Source organism: Aedes albopictus, chromosome 1 (genome assembly GCF_035046485.1).
Source record: "Aedes albopictus strain Foshan chromosome 1, AalbF5, whole genome shotgun sequence".
NCBI classification, from domain to species: Eukaryota; Metazoa; Arthropoda; class Insecta; order Diptera; family Culicidae; genus Aedes; species Aedes albopictus.
Genome location: NC_085136.1, coordinates 284388923 through 284409046, shown reverse-complemented (window position 1 = coordinate 284409046; position 20124 = coordinate 284388923). Strand labels below are relative to the sequence as shown.

At 42.2% G+C, this 20124-nt stretch overlaps 1 protein-coding gene across 2 annotated transcripts in view; it reads right to left on the bottom strand.

Annotated features, from left to right (window-relative positions):
• The window catches only part of LOC115259710 (dopamine receptor 1), a 305831-nt gene that overhangs the window by 3315 nt on the left and 282392 nt on the right, over positions 1-20124 (bottom strand). Inside the window, exon 6 of one of the 2 annotated variants that reach the window (XM_062846922.1) lies at positions 15960-16482. In XM_062846922.1, the coding sequence (XP_062702906.1) occupies positions 15960-16482 (523 nt within the window). Of the gene's footprint in view, positions 1-7798; positions 16483-20124 lie in introns of those variants that run through there. The other variant, XM_062846923.1, reaches the window with a different exon arrangement.

Here is a 20124-nt window from a genome sequence, read left to right as displayed (position 1 = left end):
TTCCAGTGAGAACCCCAAATGAGTTCCAACAGGACTCCCCAAAAGAATTCCAGTGGGAATTTCAAAAGGAATTCGAGAAAGAATCCCCAAAGATTTCTAGGTGGAATCATCGACAAATATCCAGAGTGTATTTCTGAAGGAGTTCCAGAAGAAATTCCTTAGGGAATTCTAGGAGGAATCACCGAAGGAATTCCAAGTGGAATCCCCAAAATAATTCCAGAAGAAATCCCATAAGGGATTTTATAAGGAATTCCAGTTTGAAGCCCCGAAGGAAATCCAGGAGGAATCTTCTTCTTCTTCTTTTTGGCTCTACGTCCCCACTGGGACTTGGCCTGCCTCGCTTCAACTTAGTGTTCTTTGATAATTTCCACAGTTATTAATTAAAGGGCTTCCTTTGCCTGCCATTGCATGAATTTGTATACATATTGTGAGGCAAACACAATGATACACTATGCCCAGGGAGTCGAGAAAATTTTCCCGACCGGAACGGGAATTCCAGTAGAAATCCCCTACGGAGTATCCTCGAAGAAATTTCAGGAGGAATTTAAGGAAGTCCACGTAGAATCCCCGAAGGAACTCTAGGAGGAATCCCCGTAAAAAATCAGGAGAAATCCCCAAAGGAACTCTAGGAGGAATCCCCGATTGAATTCTTAAAGAAATCTCCGGAAGAATTCAAGGAGCAATCTCCGAAGGAACTCCAATAGGAATCCTTGAAGAAATTCAAGGAAGAATCTTCGGAGGAATTCTATGAGGAATCTTCGAATTAATTCCAGGAGGAATCCCAGAAGAAATTAGATGAGAAATCCCTGTAGGAATCCCAGGGGCAATTCTCTCAGGATTTTTGGGAAGAATCTGCAAAGGATTTCCGAGCGGAATAATCCACGTATTTTCAAGAGGAAACCACGAAGGAATTTCAAGAGGAAACTCCATAGGAAGTTCAAGAGAAATCTTCGAAGGAATCCTAGGAGGAATCCCCGAAGAAATTCCAGAAGGGCTCCTGGAGGAATTCCATGAGAAATACTTGAAGGAAATCTAGGTGGAATGTCCGAAAGAATTTTAAAAGAACTCACCAAAGAAATTCCAAGAGGAAAATTTATAGGAATTTCAGGAGAAATCCACGACAACATATCAGGAGAAATCCCCAAAAGAATTTTAGAAAGAATTTTCGAAGGAAGTCTAGGAGGAAACTCTGAAAGAATATCTAGGAAGAATTCTCGAAGGAATTCCAAGAGGAATCCGCGAAAGAAATCCAGGGGAACCTTTGAAGGAAGTCCATGAGGAATCACCCAAAGAAATAACAGAAGAAATCCCTGTATACATTCCAGGGAGAACACCCGAAGGATTTCCGATAGGAATCTCCGAAGGAATTCCAGGTGGAATCCTCGAAGGATTTTCAGCGAAATCTCTCAAAGGGAATCTTTCCGGGTGGGGGAAGGATTTTCAGGAGGTATCCTCAAAAGAATTCCTGGAGGAATTCTTGTAGAAACTCCGTGAAGGATCCCTCAAGAACATCCTGGAAATATGCATGATTATAATTCAAAGGAAATTATTGAAGATACTCCTACACGATTCCCTGAAGGAACCCCTGTACGAATTACTACATGAATTTCTGGAGAAATCTCTGATGTAACTCCTTAAGGCATTCATGAGGCCTCCTGGAAAAATCTCAATCTCTATCTATAATCTGAAAGAACCCCAGGTGCGATCCATGGAGGAATTCCTGGAAGAATTCCTAAAGGAACTTCACGAGGAAATCCCTAAGGATACCTGAAATAATCTTAGAAGGAACTCTTACGTAGGAATCTCTGAATAGACTTAAGGGGGAAACTCTGAATTTTTCCGGAGGTATCCTTGGATCGTCATTAAAGATTCTCTGAAGGAACTCCTGGAGGGATTTCTGAAGGAACTTCCGTAGGACTCCTGAATAAATTCAGGAGGTATTTCAGAAAAAAAAAACATCTGCAAGCATCCCTGAAAATCCTGGAGGAATCTTTGATGGAACTGCTGGACAAATTTGTGTAAGATCTCCTGTAGAAATTTATAAAGGAACTTCAGAATGAATCTCTGCAGAAGCTACTAGCCTAATTTCTAAAGACCTTCTGCAGGAATTTCTGGAGAAACTTTTTACAGTTTTCTAGATGGATCTCCTGAAGGCATTAATGAATCCTCCTGAAAAAAAAACTGGAACTTCTGGAAGGATACCCTAGCGAACTTCTTCTGAAGTAGCTTAGGGAACTTCTGAAGTAATTCCTAATAAACACTTGGAGGTAGACCTCCTGGAGCTATTAGGAAGAACCCTGAAAGAACTCCTGAAGAGATCACCGGAACTGTTGGAGCAATCTATCAAAGAACTCCCCCAAGTAACACAGCTTGTTATATAAGAGTTTAAAATTTAGTTTTCATACATTACTGGTTGTATTTTTCTTGTAATTTTGATACAAAAATGTACACCTATAAACTCAAAACAGCGCAAAAAATGGCGGCTTATAAAACATCTTGCAGGTTGTATAAGATGTATTATAATACACTTGTAGTGCTAATAATTTTAGACATGACTGTCCATTAGCTCTAATCATGTTATTAAACAACCATAACAACTTGCAAAATACTTTTATAATGTGATCCAAATCATTGGTTGTAATAAAGCTATTTCAAAGTGGTATAACTTATAGAAAACACAAATAATACACAGTATAAGCATTGGTTGGAATTAAGTTATATAAGAAGGATAATCATTACAGAATTCACAATTATAACAAACAAATGAGAGGTCCATTACGCGAACAGGAGAACCGTCAAAACAAAATAAATAAATAAAAATAATGTGTTTATAATCACACTCGGCCGGTACTACATAAAAATGAATTTCCAAGGCATGAAGTGAATTGTAAACTTCTCGATATAAAAATTATGAGATGGTCCTTTCTGGGTGACATGGTAGGCATAAGGATAGACATGATGTACCTGCGGCTCGAGATTTTTGGTGAAACTTTGGTTTTTGCTTACTCGTATTTCAAGCGCCTTAGAGGTGAATTAATATTGCAACATAATCTACCAAGAATTGTCTCCCTTGAATATTATTTTCATAATCCACACGTAAAAGCAATATGGCAGATGCATTGTGAATTTTACAGCGCCGTTAGAAAATATCAAGAAAACTGAAATTTAAGCATAGATATAATTGAATCTATCGCTCTTTCAAAAATCTTTTTCAAGGGGTAAAAAATAACAGTTTAGGAATATTTCATCTGAACTGAAATTTTATTTTATTTTTTCAGAATGATTACAACGATGTAGAGGAAATAATATTGTCAATGTCATATTTTTTATTATTGTATTAAAAGTTTTATTCGGTACTGTTACCTTACCAGTTTTTCTAGAAAGCAATCATTTCTACAATTTCCTTATCAGAATTACTTATAAATAACGTTCAAAAAACATCCATCCAACTTACTGACACATAAGTTATATTTTTATTTTACAACATAAAAGTAACGCCAAAAAAACTGCTGCGCTTGCTGTGCAGTTCAGATTATCCTCGGAGAATTCCGATTTTTTATTAAATTTCGTGAATAAGTTATGTGGTAACGTATCGGGAACAATACGCGAAGAGTTCACGGGTATGAATTTTAATAAAATTAGGTAGTGTTGTTGATTATGACAATTGTATGTAATTATGTGAGGCAGAATTTTTCACCGGGAATTGATTAGGAGCTACGATCTACCTCCATCAGCTGTAAGAATGTCCGAAAATTGGTTTAGACGGCAGTAGAATGTTGGTAAACAAGCAGTGACCTATAATGCATGCCGGTCAGCACAATTTAGAGGTAAATAAATCTAGTTTTAAGACTGAGAGGGCAATAGTGTAGGGCTCTGGCTGTTTGGTCTTGGCAATAAAGTAAAGCGCTCAGTGCACCGGTTATTGCGAATGTTGATCCAGATGTAAATTGTCTTTGGTTCGTCCTTGAATAACTCTGGTGCCACAAATTCTGTAAGACAAATGACAAGTAAGAAGTTTTAATGCAAAGTAATTAAATTTTGAGTTGTGGAAGCGTTATCAGAGAATGTTGTCATTATTGACTTGTACGTTTGATGGTCTATTAATGTAGCATATTTGCAAAATGAACATTTTTTCAACATGGCTTAGACGATACGAGAAAAAAATAATATTTACGATGTTTGTATTTTGCCAACATAATTATAACTTGAGAATAACACAAGAAGTCTTCTGATGCGCTTATATTACAATTATACAACATTTTTTGAAATTTCGAGTATGAAAGATGTTTTCTGTGTTACTTGGGCCTGAAAGAATCTCCTTGAGCGATCACAACAGAATGTCAGGGGAATTCCCATCTTGCAAGTCTAGAGTAATTTCTGAAGAATCTCCTGGAGCATACTGGAAAAACTTGTAATTAGAAGGCACGAAATGTTGCTAATTGACAAATTGGGATATAAGATTTGTGAAAAAAAAAACGCGTTCTGGTGGGATTCGAACCCATGACTCCGTATTCGCTAGGCCGGCGCTTTAACCAATTAAGCCACAGAACAAGCAACGATTCTGCGGAATAGAAAGCCAAACTGACTCCGACGCCGTACCGTGAACACTCCTATGTGTCATTGTACGACCCTTGCTTGCGTCACATGGCGCAGTTCGGTCATCTGAGCGTCCGACCGCGCCGAGTTCTCCACGCATACTACCGGTAACCACTAAGCATTGCTATAGGCATTAAAAAGGTCATCCATCGGTTTTTCAGCGCCAATTGGCTCTATACAAGGTTTTATAATGCTTATAGGCCCTATATATCGTAAGCACTGAAGTAGGCCGTTTATGGGTATATAACGCTATCTTTTAATGCTTGCAGGTCCTGTGCCTATGGGCTGAGTAAGATGGCTGTCAGTGCTGTTATACGGCTTGATATGCATGACATTTATCAGTCAACATAGATTTCAATAACAAAAGAACGATGAACGTCCATGAAAACAGCAGGAATGTCTGGGAGTAAATAGATGTTAAAGAGGCAGCATTTAGTGGATCATAGAATTTGCTAGCTGTTCCGCCGAGGATAAATTCTGCAGAGAGATGTTTATTTGCAGAAAAGCTTTAAAAGAAGCAGCATGAGTTGGACTACAGAAGCCGCTACCTGTGCCCCGGAGGATATTTTTTATTAAAATTCTGGTTTGTTGTTTCTGATTTCTCTCCTTGACTACAGCCAGGGCTACATCACCTAATTTCTCTGTTCCAATCTCCAGAAGCTCAATAACAACATCCTATTATCCACACGCATTGGATCGATCGGATTCAATCATTTACTCTTTTGTGTGTGAAATTATTTATGCTGGCGGCTGGAGTCATTAACCAAGGTTGCCTATTTCTTTTAGTTTTGACAGTCATTTCTCCAGAGACTAGCTACGGAAGGCCCTAAATCAGCTGAATAATTCGCCAAATGTGGCTTTTGACCAGCCCTATCAGAAGATATAGAACCTATCAACTCTCTTAGCAATGAACTATATTCGACTATAGAACCGACTTAATGCCATGTTTACTTGGGAAGCATTTCAAGACATCGTTGATTTTAAGTCAAAACTGTCCATAACGTGTGAATGATAAAACTTACACACTTAAATTCAGAAATTGATCTCGGTGAACGGTTTACCGAGAATCCAACAGCTGATATCTCGGTAAAATATTTACTGATTCTCGGTAAAATTTTTACCGACATTTCGGTAAACTTTACCGAAACCTCGGTAAAAAGTTGGATTACCGAGATCTCGGGAAAATTTTAACGACATCTCGGTAAAACTTTTACCGAGATTCAGTAAAAATTATTACCGGATTCTCGGCTGTTGGATTCTCGGCAATCCGTTTGCTGAGGTCGGCGATTCAATTTAAGTGTGTAGCAACATGAAATGTTCAGAACAAATATGCGTCATAACTGCTTCAAAACTCACGAAGTAATTGTAAAAAAGCGTTTTTGGAGGGGTCACTCTAAGTCATAACTTAAAATTGATGTACTACGTTCAAATTAGGAGCTAAATAAAAGGTGTCTTCGGCAAAAATGCTCGCAATACCATTGCCTACAACTTTGCTGAAGAACGTGATCGCATATGACTCAACATTAAAAAGTTCTTTTCCAAATTTGAGTTAATACGAAGACTACTTTATCAAGAAGACATGGCACTCTGTTATTCTCCCATACTTAGGGCAAGCGTCACCGACGGCGCCGCCGCCTGTTGAGCTAAGGTGGTACTTTTGTATAAAAGTGTAAGAGTTTATTGGTGCGAGTATGAAGATTACGAAGATGCGAATATTGTGAAACGTATAAAATACGGCAGACTTCAGTGGGCTGGACACGTAGTGCGAATGTCGGAAGAAAGAATAGCGAAAACAATATTCAGCAGAGAACCCGGTAGAGGTAGGCGACTTCGTGGGCGGCCGCGAACTCGCTGGCTGCACGCGGTTGAAGAAGATCTACGATCCCTACACGTTCGGGGAAACTGGAGGAACATCGCCCAAGACCGACGAAGATGGTGCTCTACTATACGCTCGGCATTGGAGTAAAGTTACTTTGTAGCCAACAAGGTATCAAGGTAAGGTAGGTATGAAGATTTACACACACTATCGTGATAGTGCCAACTTCATCCCTGGTGGCGCTGCTAACAGTGACTTCCGATTTTCAGCAGTGCTGCTAGTCTTCTTGATAAAGTGGTCTTCGGTTAATACGTGGACCACAGAGAACAGACGAACATGCTCGAACAAAATTGCTAGAAAAGCTTGTGTCAAGAAAAATAAAACAAGCTCAATAGCGGCATTGACGGTGACTTTCCCACTTAAAAACTCGTTTCGACATCATGATGGCGCTTACTAAAGAAATATTGTACTAGCGCACCTCTGTGATTTCGGCTGGTACGGTTTCCTTCGTCATACGCAAAACAAGTAAAAAATTCAACTAGTAAGTGGGATGAAATTGAAACATGAAATTTCGCGTATTTATTCCATTTCCAGTGCTATACACTCCAGTACATCTTTTAGCTTCCTCTGATTTGATGAGCCATTGACAACGGTAAGTTGGAATATCTGTATTTATTGGCTGTTTTTGGTCTGATATAACGAGAATTAGCGCATCTAGCGGATTATAAAAAGAGCCACATAGATTACGGTTACGGTGGAAAGTAAATGACACATCAGACATCTGGCTGTCAGTGCAATTAGTCAATCTGACGACCGACGTCGACGAGGACGACGAAACTCTGACCCGAATCACTTCACTCTGCGTCACTTTGTTGCAGGTGGGCTATCCAATAATTACGTAATAATAAGAAAAGAGATTTTCGGGTTTTTCCCACGTCACTGAAGAATTTTTGAACTTTTAGAAAATCACATCAATGTTAGGTATGCTTTGGCTACGCTTGAAAACCGTGAAAACTGTTTCACGTCTTCAGCGAGCAGCCCCTTGTTTGAGTGACTGCAGTAAAATCAGCAGCAGTAGTTTCGGAATCAGTAGAATGGGTTGAGGGCCATGGCCTGCAGCAGCAGGATGATGATGGATCGTTCGGGCTTCAGTGGCACTCAGGTTTGGTATTGTTGGATTGAAATTGGGGGTAATCTGTTTACGGGAAACTTTCCTTACCATCACTGGCTGCGAGAGGATGAAAGATGACACTGGATTGTGATTTATTTCCTTCAAATTTGTTTCGTGGAACTCTAATTTGTTACCTCTGTTTCTGGAGTGACAACAACCTGATTTATTAATCCATTCTTTCGATTTCTCAAGAAATAAAACCACTTGAACAATACTTTCTTTTAAATCGAGTTGTATTTTCAGTTTGCTCTGTTTTGGTTTGCTGTCTGTCATGTTTCACCTCGTACGGTTGTTTAAACTATTCACAACAAAGAACAATCATAGACCTACTGTTTTATTTTGTTTATCTGTGATGTCTTCTCCTTCTTGAAGGGGTAGTATCAACCCATTTCCATTTTAACAATGGTAGTGGTTCAGTTTTGTTTTTAATTTCTCGTGTGTGTGAGTGTAGGTTCTGTACAAAATAGAGAGATTCATATTTGACTAGGATTTTCGTCTTGTTTGTTGTTTCCACGCACCATTTTTTTTTACTTTCTTTGTGTGTCTTTGTTTCAAAGATTAATAACGAATGGAGAAGAAAGTGTCTTTCAACTATCGGGGAGAGGTACCAGTAGTCGTATAACAATAGATCTGACTTATATCAGGATTGTTCGGTATTTTGTCTTGTTTTGTGTGTGTTAGTGAGCATAAGATATGGGCAAGAGTGATTCGATCGGTTCGATTATGAATGAATTATTTGCTTTTGGGTTTCTCATCAACCATGCATGCTTCTTCAAATACCATCGAAAATTAATTTTATCTTTGTGCCTTCGATACTTCGCACCCTGCGCTTGTACGTCTGACCGTCCGACACGAGTCTTGGACTTTCTGCTTCGCTTCGCATGATTTCCGTCACACATATCAAATAAACAATAATCAGTCTTATTTTCGCATAACTATTTAGTTGTGTTCTCTGGCTCCATCGAGAATCTGTGTCAATCTTCCTCGGAATGTATTTAGTCGGTTTGGTTGATTTTGGTTTCAATTGAGTTACTTAAAACTTAACACCTAAACGTAGCACTCTGAACTGATAACTATTACCAGTTGCAATTTTTCCTATTTTAAGTTAAATAGTACAATTATTCTCTCTTTTTCTAGACTCTAACAATAGGAAATTGTCATTTATTCTGCTTCTAACATTAAGCGTTTGGTTTGTTTTACTCTTGCTGTGATCACATTTATCAAGGAAAGGAACGGTTTTAGCTGCTAAGGATATGTGGAGTGTTTCACATTTCGCTAATGATTCACAGGACTTAACTTACGAGTACGGAGGGAGGGGAAATTGATTCCATATCACTAATCACCTAGTTCTAGTAGGTTATTATTTTTTTGGTAATATCTATTTGGTTTTGGTTTGATCGACTTGGTCTAGCCCGTCGATCACGGGGCTCAACATCAACAACAGCGATGACACAAATTTGTTTCTTCGGACGGGGATTTTCGGATTTCACACTTTTGTTTCCCCCATTTACACATTTTTGAACTGTCAGCTACTCGAACTCGCGTGGGTGAAGGTTTCATTATGTACAATAGCTGGATTTTGAGTTTCTCGAATCATGGAAGAATTGCCGTTTTGAACTAGAATGAAATGAGAAAATGAAGAAAGAAATCTTCCCTAGCTATCCTAACCTACTTATTTTGCAATTTTGCGACGCGGCATTCAAGTGTGTTCTACTGCTAATACTTTGGCTTCGTATGTGCACGTAAAGAGTTTTGAAATCACTCTTTGGTTTGACTAGCTTAGATCTTAAATTGCTTTTTAATCCGCTTGTTTCGCAGCTCTTTGGGTAGTTCTATGGAACTGCGCTAATAGAGCTTTTCCTATACGTAGTTTCCACGATTTCTACTCTAAAACGATGTGTTTCAGGACCGTTAATCAGAAAAGTATCGCATAAATAAGTTGATAATCGAAACATTACAATCCAAGCAGAAATACGTGACAAGCAGCATATCTGTTCACAGAAACGTGCAGTCATCCAATTTGATTTACTTAAAAAAAGTAAAAAAAATTCAACTGTTTTACAATCCAAGCAGAAACATGAGTTTGATTATTTCACTTAAGGGGAATCTGGATAAAATTGGCAGTACTAAAGCCCAGAGAATCGTGCAGCGATCCAAACTGCTCTCGTCCAATTCTGCAAGTAATTTTGCTTAAATGTAGTCGACTATGTTACTCATAGTGAGTCTAAATCACAGAGAACAGACGTCCAAGCTCATGCAGTGACACCATGGCCAACCCAAGCAGCTTACATTTTACAAACAAGTATCGACAGCGCAGGGTTTTGGTTGGACACAAGTCATTTTCAAGTTATTTGCCTTTGGGTTAGCATTACACGAATGTAGCTACTGTGCAACCAAAAATTTGCGCTGTCGACACGTGTTTGTAAAATGTGTGCTGCTTGGGAATGGGTTGCATAAATATCAAGGAAGAATCAGTTGAAACACAAACCACTGACTGCGTATTGGTAAATCAATGCCGAACCAAATTTTTAAGTGAAGAAGTCATCGTTAATTTCGATACTGTGGTTTTTTACCTTTACCGAAAATTTGGTTACAGCATATTTATCTGTTCTCTGTACTTAAATCAGTCGAATCCACCACCCGTTTGCTATGACGTAATTCTTAGGAATGCAGCATCTGAAATCATTATTATAGAACTGGTTATTATGAAAGAATTTGAAAAGATTGGGATTTGGGATCTAGTATAACTGGAGGGAAAATCATTGAGATTCAGGTTGTAATAAGTCGATGTTAATTCAGACCAGACTGTGTGTCTTCTAATGTATATGAGAGAACATCCTACAAGCACTTAAGCTATCAAGTCAAGCGTGTTGTTTTATGGAAAACATCTGTATCGAAAAGCATCGAAATTCTTAGAGCTGTTGAATTCCTGGCCAAAATATCGCCCAATCCGAGATTTTCAGGTGAGGCTCATTTAAAGCGTTCTGGGAAATTTGCTAGAACCTGCTAGGAATTTTGATCGTGACTCCAGAGTAACCCAATTTTTTTCAGGAATTTATTGAGGTTTCGTTCAGAAGTTTGCTGCAGGTTCTTTCAGAAGTTTCTTCTAAGATTCATAAAGAGGTTCCATGTGGGATTCCTCCATGAGATCTTTCCGGGATTCCTGCAGGAACTCCTCGCGGGATTTCTTCAGAGATGCTTTACGGAATTTCTCTGGGAATTTCTTCTGGAATTCCTCCAGTAGCTCCAGGAAGCAATACTTTCCGGAGAGGTCCTTCTAAGATTTCTGTACTGAATCCTATAAGAGTTTCCTTCCTTTTCAATGTCTTCAAAAGTTGTTTTCCGGGATTTCTAGAATGAAACACATTGTCACGACTATTGGAGCAAACGCAGAAGCGACTCCTCTGGGAACTCATTTAAACATTTAGTAGAAGATACTTAAGGAATTCCTGTAAGAATTTCATGAGAATCTCAGGAAAGAATTCCATATGTAACGCCTGGACTAGGGAGTAATTCCATAAGTAATTCCATGAAGAACTTAACTTTCGAGTGAACGCGCTGTTGTGTTTTGTACAACACGTTGAAAAGTCTCGCTTTTTGTTCTCAGCATAAGCGTGGTGCTGGCGGCGGTGGCCAATCACGCGTGTTTCGGAAGGCTAAGGAACTCCGAAATTAACACCTCGAGGACTTTCTGGGATTTTAATAAGAAACATCTGAAGGTATTCCAAAATGAACTTCTAAAGCAATGTCAGAACAATTTGCAGAAGTCTGAAGAAATAACGGGAGGAGTCAAGAAAATCAATTTGAGAGAGAGATCCTGGAGGATTCCCGAAAAAAGTCGTTAAGGAATCCTGGTAGAGACTCTTAGAGGAATTTCAGATGAAATTTTTGAACGAATCCCGCATGAATTTCTCTGAGGAATCAAGAACGGCTTTCCTGGAGAACTCTTAATTTGAATTTCTGAAGAAATCCCAGGAGAAACTCTTGGAGAAACTTTTGATTAAAACTATGAAAAAATTCAGGAAAGAATTACTGGAAGAATCTAGGAAGGAATCTCAGAAGAAAATCGTGGAAGAAATCCTAAAGAAATTCTTGAAGAGATCACAGAAGAAATTCTGTCAGTGGGTCATTGGGTCAGACACTTATCAAATGGGCTGCTTCTCGTTGCATAGCGTGCTCCGAGAGAAGAAACGAACCAGCCAAGGGCTGAAAGTCTCTCAAATAAAGATACATCAATCAGCGTGCTCCGACTATGATTTGCAACTATATTCACATCATTTCCATCAAAACATACACCTCTACCATCAAACATCGCTGATAAATTGCCTAAACTAACGCAAAAACTGCCGGATGTGGCAACAGGACACTATTTTCGAAGGAACCTGCCACACACTGCATACTGGGCCTCAAGCACTGATCCCAGCGGTAAGTTGTTTTACAGAAATTCGTTCCTTATAATCAGTACCTCTGTGATTAATCCACGGCACGGTAAAGGCTGGGTATGCTGCGCAATTCAGATCTCATGGTGATCCACTAGCCTCTGCCCAGCAACTCTTATCCCTACCTCCTCGCGGTACCGGCCGGAAACTTTGAGCAATCTTAGGGAAGATCGGGTAACCAACCCCGGTGGGAACTTTGGTCGTAGGCTGACAGGGAAGGAGGGTTTGCTTCGGCAAACCTGAGCGACTGTTCTCCAGGAGGAGCGGCTCACAACCGCGTCTGATCCCCATGTTAAGGGCGGCTGATTTACGTCCGAGTGCCAGAGAAGGACTCTAAGCTCAACTGTGCACTATGGTCCTCCGGAGAGTAGGGGGTTGGTGTCAGACCCTACGAGCCAGCCGTAAAAAAACATTGAAACGGAAAATCAGCAACAGAATAATACGAACCGAGACCAACGGCAACGACCCCAGCGAACAAAAAGGACTTGCGATTGGAAACTCGGTACGTGGAACTGCCGATCTCTCAACTTCATTGGGAGCACCCGCATACTCGCCGATCTACTGAAGGACCGCGGGTTCGGCATCGTAGCGCTGCAGAAGGTGTGTTGGACAGGATCCATGGTGCGAACGTTTAGAGCTAATCATACCATTCACCAGAGCTGTGGCTACACACGGGAACAGCTTTCATCGTGATGGGTGATATGCAGAGGCGCGTGATCGGTTGGTGGCAGATCGACGAAAGAATGTGCAGGTTGAGGATCAAGGGCCGATTCTTCAACTTCAGCATAATGAACGTACACAGCCATCACTCCGGAAGCACTGATGACAAGAACGCATTGCTCGAACGCGAGTACGATCGCTGCCCAAGCCACGACGTCAAGATCATCATAGGAGATTTAAACGCTCAAGTAGGCCAGGAGGAGGAATTCAGACCGTAAGTTCAACGCCCACCAGCAAACGATCGAAAACGGCCTACGACTCATTGATTTCACCGCCTCCAAAAATATGGCCATACGTAGCACCTTTTTCCAACACAGCCTCCCTTATCGTTACACCTGGAGATCACCACACAGCAGACGGAATCTCAAATCGACCACGTTCTGAGGCGCCATCCACAAATTACGTAACGCTGTAGGGGGAGGGGGGGGGGAGTATGGCCAAGCGTTACGGCCCATACAAAATTTTTCGGGTTTTCATACAAAAAAGCGTTACGGAGGGGGGAGGGGGTGGGGGGTCGAAAAATGTCGATTTTAGCGTTACGTAATAAATGGATGCCGCCTGATTGACGGACGGCACTTCTCCGACATAATCGACGTCAGGACCTATCGTGGCGCCAACATCGACTCCGACCACTATCTGGTAATGGACAAACTGTGCCTAAAAGTCTCTCCGTCAACAACAATGTACGGTACCGGCGACCGCCACGGTACAAACTAGAGCGACTGAAACAACCGGATGTCGCCTCAGCATACGCGCAGAATCTCGGTTCCGCGTTGCCAGACGAGGGCGAGCTCGATGAGGCCCCTCTAGAGTACTGCTGGAGTACGGTGAAGGCAGCCATCAACGACGCAGCCGTGAGCACCATCGGGTACGCGGAACTGAATCGACAGAACGAATGGTTCGACAAAGAGTGCAGAGCGGTTTTGGAGGAGAAGAACTCAGCGAGGACGATAATGCTGCAGTACGGAACCCGACAGAATGTGGAGCGATACAGACAGAAGCGGAAGCAGCAGACCCGTCTCTTCCGGAAGAAAAAGCGCCGCTTGGAAGAAGCGGAGTGCGAGGAAATGGAACTGCTGTGCCGTTCACAAGAAACACGTAAGTTCTACCAGAAGCTCAACGCATCCCGCAAAGGCAACGTGCCGCAAGCCGAAAGTTGCAGGGATAAGGACGGGACCCTCCTGACGGACAAACGTGAGGTGATCGAAAGGTGGAAGCAGCACTTCGATGAGCACCTGAATGGCGAAGAGAATGTAGGCACGGAGGACCAAGGCAGCGGAGGAAATGACTATGTTGGTGCAGCAGAGGACGGGAACGAACCAACTCCCACACTGAGGGAAGTTAAGGATGCCATCCACCAGCTCAAAAACAACAAAGCGGCTGGTAAGGACGGTATCGCAGCAGAACTCATCAAGATGGGCCCGGAAAAGTTGGCCACCTGTCTGCACCAGTTATTAGCAAGATCTGGGAAACCGAACAGCTACCGGAGGAGTGGAAGGAAGGGATAATCTGTCCCATCCACAAGAAAGGCGACAAGTTCATGTGTGAGAACTTTCGAGCGATCACCATTTTGAATGCCGCCTACAAAGTGCTATCCCAGATCATCTTCCGTCGTCTTTCACCTAAAGTAAATGAGTTCGTGGGAAGTTACCAAGTCGGTTTCATCGACGGCCGGTCGACAACCGACCAGATCTTCACCGTACGGCAAATCCTCCAGAAATGCCGTGAATACCAGGTCCCAACGCATCACCTGATCATTGACTTTAAAGCGGTATACGACAGTATCGACCGCACAGAGCCATGGAAAATCATGGACGAGAACAGCTTTCCCGGGAAGCTTACCAGACTGATAAGAGCAACAATGGACGGTGTGCAGAACAGCGTAAGGATTTCGGGTGAACTATCCAGTTCATTCGAATCTCGACAGGGACTACGACAAGGTGATGGACTTTCCTGCCTACTATTCAACATCGCCCTGGAAGGTGCTATGCGACGAGCCGGGCTCAACAGCCGGGGTACGATCTTCACGAAATCCGGCCAACTTGTCTGTTTTGGGGATGACATGGATATTATTGCTAGAACATTTGGAACGGTGGCAGAACTGTACACCCGCCTGAAACGCGAAGCAGTAAAGGTCGGACTGGTGGTGAATGCGGCTAAGACAAAGTACGTGCTGGTAGGTGGGACTGAGCGAGACAGGACAAGCCTTGGCAACAATGTTACGATAGACGGTGATACTTTCGAGGTGGTGGAAGAATTCGTCTACCTCGGTTCTTTGCTAACGGCTGACAATAACGTGAGCCGTGAAATACGAAGGCGCATCATCAGTGGAAGTCGTGCCTACTATGGGCTCCAGAAGAAACTGCGGTCAAAAAAGATTCACCCCCACACCAAATGTACCATGTACAAGACGTTAATAAGTCCGGTGGTTCTCTACGGACACGAGACATGGACGATGCTCGAGGAGGACCTGCAAGCACTCGGAGATTTCGAGCGACGGGTGCTAAGGACGATCTTCGGCGGCGTACAGGAGAACGGTGTGTGGCGGAGAAGGATGAACCACGAGCTCGCTGCACTACGGCGAACCCAGCATCCAGAAAGTGGCCAAAGCCGGAAGGATACGATGGGCAGGGCATGTTGCAAGAATGCCGGACAACAACCCTGCAAAGCTGGTGTTTGCTAACCATCCGGTTGGTACAAGAAGGCGTGGAGCGCAGAGAGCACGATGGACGGACCAGGTGGAGCGTGATCTGACGAGTGTTTGGCGTGACCGACGTTGGAGAGCTGCAGCTGCAAATCGACTATTATGGCGGCAAATTGTTGATTCAGTTTTATCATGAATTTGATGTTAACTAAATAAATGAAATGATTGTAACCTTCCTTAGTGCCAGTTATCCACTACTAATTTTTCACTGGAAATCATTATTTGAGCATTTCAAAGCCAATCATATCTTAGTAAAATCCATTACCAACCATTCACCGATACTTTTCAGACGGACGTCCCATCAACATAAAATAAATTGTCTAACCTACATCCTACCTCCTCCGAACAAAACACACAACATAAAACAACCTTCTACTGAAAAAAGTGCGCAATTAATGTGCGGTGGTGAGCAGCTGGCAGCCCCTTTGACGAGCGAGCCGTGGCAAGCTCGTCCCTCTATCCCTAAACCTCGGTGTTGTTGATGTTGTTCTAGTAAGGTCAGATGGCGGATACCTGTTCGAGATCGGCCGACGACCGGCCCGAGTTCATCACCACGTTTTTGGCCGCGTAGTCCGTCACGTAGCGGTCGCTGTGCCGCGGGTAGATATTGCCCATCTCCTGCGCGCAGCACCAGGAGCTCCGGGTCGTCAGGATCCGCTTGAACGCCTCGCGGAACTCGGTGTTGAAGATCGAGTAGATGATCGGATTGAAGGCCGAGTTGGAGTAGCCCAGCCAGGACAGCACCTTGAACGTCTGCGGCCCGATGCAGGTCTTGCAGAACGCGGCGATGATATTTACACAGAAGAACGGCACCCAGCAGACCAGGAACACGCCCATGATGACCCCGACGGTGATGGCCGCCTTGTGGTCCGAGACGTGGTACGGCGAGGACGCGTGGTGCGCCAGCTGCCGCAGTTTCAGCTTGTTCTTGCTCGGCTTGGGCCGCCGTATGCTGCGGTAGCGCTTCTCGCTGATCTCGCCCGGCCTCGTCACCGCTCGTATCGATTTGACGTGCTTCTGGGCGTAGCAGTAGAGTCTGGTGGGCGGGAAAGAAAGGGAAAAAAGAGAAACGGTTATTGGACGATTGATTCAAAATGAAGAGTTGCCTATATTTTCCCACAAGGCAATATACGCAATAAGTTGATAAGGATCTGAACGAAAATGGGAAAGCACTTTCAGGAACTGTGAAACGTGCTTTTTCGAAAAGAAAAGGTTGCACTTATCTTGAATTGGTATGACAAATCTAACATCCGAATTCAATATTTGGAACGGTAACAATAGCAGTACCACAAAAGCACATTTACAATACATAACTCTCAGTAGCAGTGGGTCGATTTCGTTAGACTGCCACAAGGAAAATTGGCATACCAAAGATTCAGGGCTGAAGTCAGTGAAACTAATTGTTTAAGAATTTTTTTTATTTACTTAAGTTAAATACTAGGACCTCCGCAAATTTCAAGGCCAGTGAACAAGACAGAAACTTAGCAACGTAGATATCTTCTACAATTGCACAGTGTCAACGGTAGCTTTCTACAATTCAGCAATTCATCTTGGAGGACATGATTGCGGGTAGAGACAGAGGCAGGCATTGTGGTATTGGTTCTGAAGTATTGATTTATGGTGAGGTTTTTCAAGTCATTAAAAAAATTAATAATTTGTGAGAAAGTTTATTTGTTTTATTTTTCGCCCTATTCCATTTCAACACCAAAAGAATATTTGACCTGAACAATAGCTTGAAATTCCGACTCAATTTGCCACAGGAGAATCCTGACTACGTCCTTAGTGTTCTACTGTTTCGATAGGCAGAATAAACGTAAATATCAAACTCCGCCCTCATGGTCCAACGACGACGGTGACGACTGTTTCGGAAAGGTAAGTAATCGAATACCTACTACTCGGCAGCAGTCATCCAGCATCCAGCATATGTGAACGGTGACGACTTCTCCGTGACAGGAATTGTGAATACGGGATTTATGAGACGCGCCAGGAATTCGAACTCATTTCAACATTCCTCCTAGTTCACGTGTGTGTCACCGTCTACGGAACCTATCATTTCACAGACATTCGTCGTACGCTCAGTCAGTCAGTCAGCGGTGACACAGAGCAAGAATGCTTGATATTGTTTTCATCATCATTTCCTGTGTGATTTTTTTTTTGTTGTTTTTCCTCTCGGTTGTGCCTACCTACCTGTGTATATATCGACTATTCTTGATTCATATGAGAAATGATATGGTGGTTGACGACAGGTTTCAATTTCCGGAGAAAATTCAATTTACTTTTGATTTGTTGTACATATTATCAATACAAATTAGACGGGCGGAACGTGCGTTGAGTTGTGAATTTGATAAACGCTTTTCAGTTGAGTGGCAGCATTGATTCGATGCTCTTTCGTTGTATGAAATTGCGTAACAAAATTTATTTTCAATATTTCGGATGGTATATGTTTATTGGGTCCATATAGCCGAGGCAATATTCGCACAAGCATTTAGAAAGACCATGCTGAAGGTGACGGGTTCGATTCCCAGTCGATATAGAAACTTTTCATAGGGGTGATACACAAATTATGTCACGTAAAAATCGACCTTTTTCATTCGGGATGGGGTTTCCGTTCAGTGTAGTTACGGGAAGACTTCCAAATATTATTATGATGCGATTGCTAGTAAGACGAGAGATGATTTCAACAGTATGCTAAGGAAGCTGAGAGAAGAAAATGAATGTCATTTTGAACACGATTTGTGATGGTGTCAACTTTTCGTGCCAGAACTGCGAAGACGATCACGTTCTCGATAACATTATCATGAACAAAAGCATACTGCTGCAAGGAAATTTCAACGTTGCACTCCGTGGGAGCAGTCTTCAAGATCTGCGAGATTTAGAACGATGTCGTGTTCGCTTGTTATGCACTACAGTCAGCGTGCATGACATTGGAGCTGAGGGGCCAAATACGCTGTAGTTACGCATATGTTCCTCGAATGACTCAAAGCCCCCATGGTAGGTCATGTCAGCTTGGTAGATGCCATTAGTTGATTCGTCTGAATTTGCAATGTTGATTGATGGTATCCAATCAACACTATTCACATCAGTGATGGATATTTTTTCCATTTTAGGGTCGGGTATTTTATTTGTATTAACTTACCAGAAATGAAATGTATTCCACAAATATATTTTTCCTTTGGATTGAAGCAGTCCCTGAATCCGAAAACATTCAGCCATTCGTGAAGTCTACGCTTCGACAGGTCCATTGCTGTTCTTCGCCTTATATGTGGGAAACGAAAGAATCGTGCTCCTTGGAGGCTGTTTTGGAGGCGACTAGCACTTAAATACGATGCACTTCTTAGTCATTCTTCTAAAAGAGTAACGAAAATCGAGGAAAATTCTCACGCACTTCACTTTTATTCATCCGTTCGTCTTTCCGGAAGATATGTATGTAAACATTGCACGCAACTACATTGCAATTGCCGAGTGTGACGTCACGGTGGTTAAGTTCATGGGGAAACTGTCAAAAAAGAAAAACGCAAACCTCGACGGAACAGACGCTGTGTGTTCCGGGTCACAGAGTTTTGGCAACTCCCTCGACAATGTGATAGTTTTCGCCGGCCGTTTACCATTAAGGACAACTTGTAAGAATCCCAAAATGGCCGCCACAATGGCCGACTTTGGTACCTACTCACGATTTCGAGCGCACAAATTTCTTCGTAAACAAAACCAGTGCACCTGATCTTCTTATTTTAAGCTTATTGCAAGTGAGCAATAACATAATAATGAAATGCACTGTTGTTTGAAGCTTGCTTCTTGGGATTTGTGCGTCTGAAGGCACTGTTGAACCGGAATTTCAAGACGTTTCTTCTTCTTCTTCTTCTTCTTCTTCTTCTTCTTCTTCTTCTTCTTTTTTCTGGCTAACTAGCACCGTTCGGCGCTAGTTGTGTTTTACGTCGGCTGGGGCTAGGAGCTAAGCCTTAAATTCTGACGCCCTATGGAGACAGCTACCACACCTGAGGACTCTACGTATCATACCCATCAACACATGGGCCGGGACCTAAGGCCTTACTTCCTATCCGAGGAAAGGCGTGATCACGGATTTTATGTCTCAGAAAATTCCATCGGCGTCGACGGGAATTGAACCCCGACCGACTGGGGTGAGAGGCAACCACGTTTACCACTACACCACCGACGCCGACTTCAAAACGAGTTCTTTTGATCTCGATCCACCAGCTGGTTATGTTTATACAACAAAACCAGCCGGCTGGTTCACCGATGTTTACGTTCATCCTCATTGTTCTCAGCAATCGGCTGTTTTTGTTTTCATAAACAAAATCAGTTGCTTTCGCCTGAATTGGGGAAAGAGTGCCAATAGGTGTCATAAATGAAAAGTTGTTAGTACCATATTAGAGCAAGTTCAATTTCGTCGAAATTCGTTCAAAATCAAAGTCTGTTTATTCGTGAAAAATACAGTAGCTTGATGCATATAAAATTTAACAGTTATCGTGACATTTGGATGAGACAAAGAGGTGCTACAATTTTTGTTTGTTTGTTCATAGAATAGATACAGAAAGGCTATACATAACGACACAACTACGCAACTAATATCGTGCTTGATCATTGTTTGGAATAAGAATCAAATAAGGTGTGCAAATCTTGAGATGACACACAAAGGTGCCTTAATTGTTTAAAGCGCAAT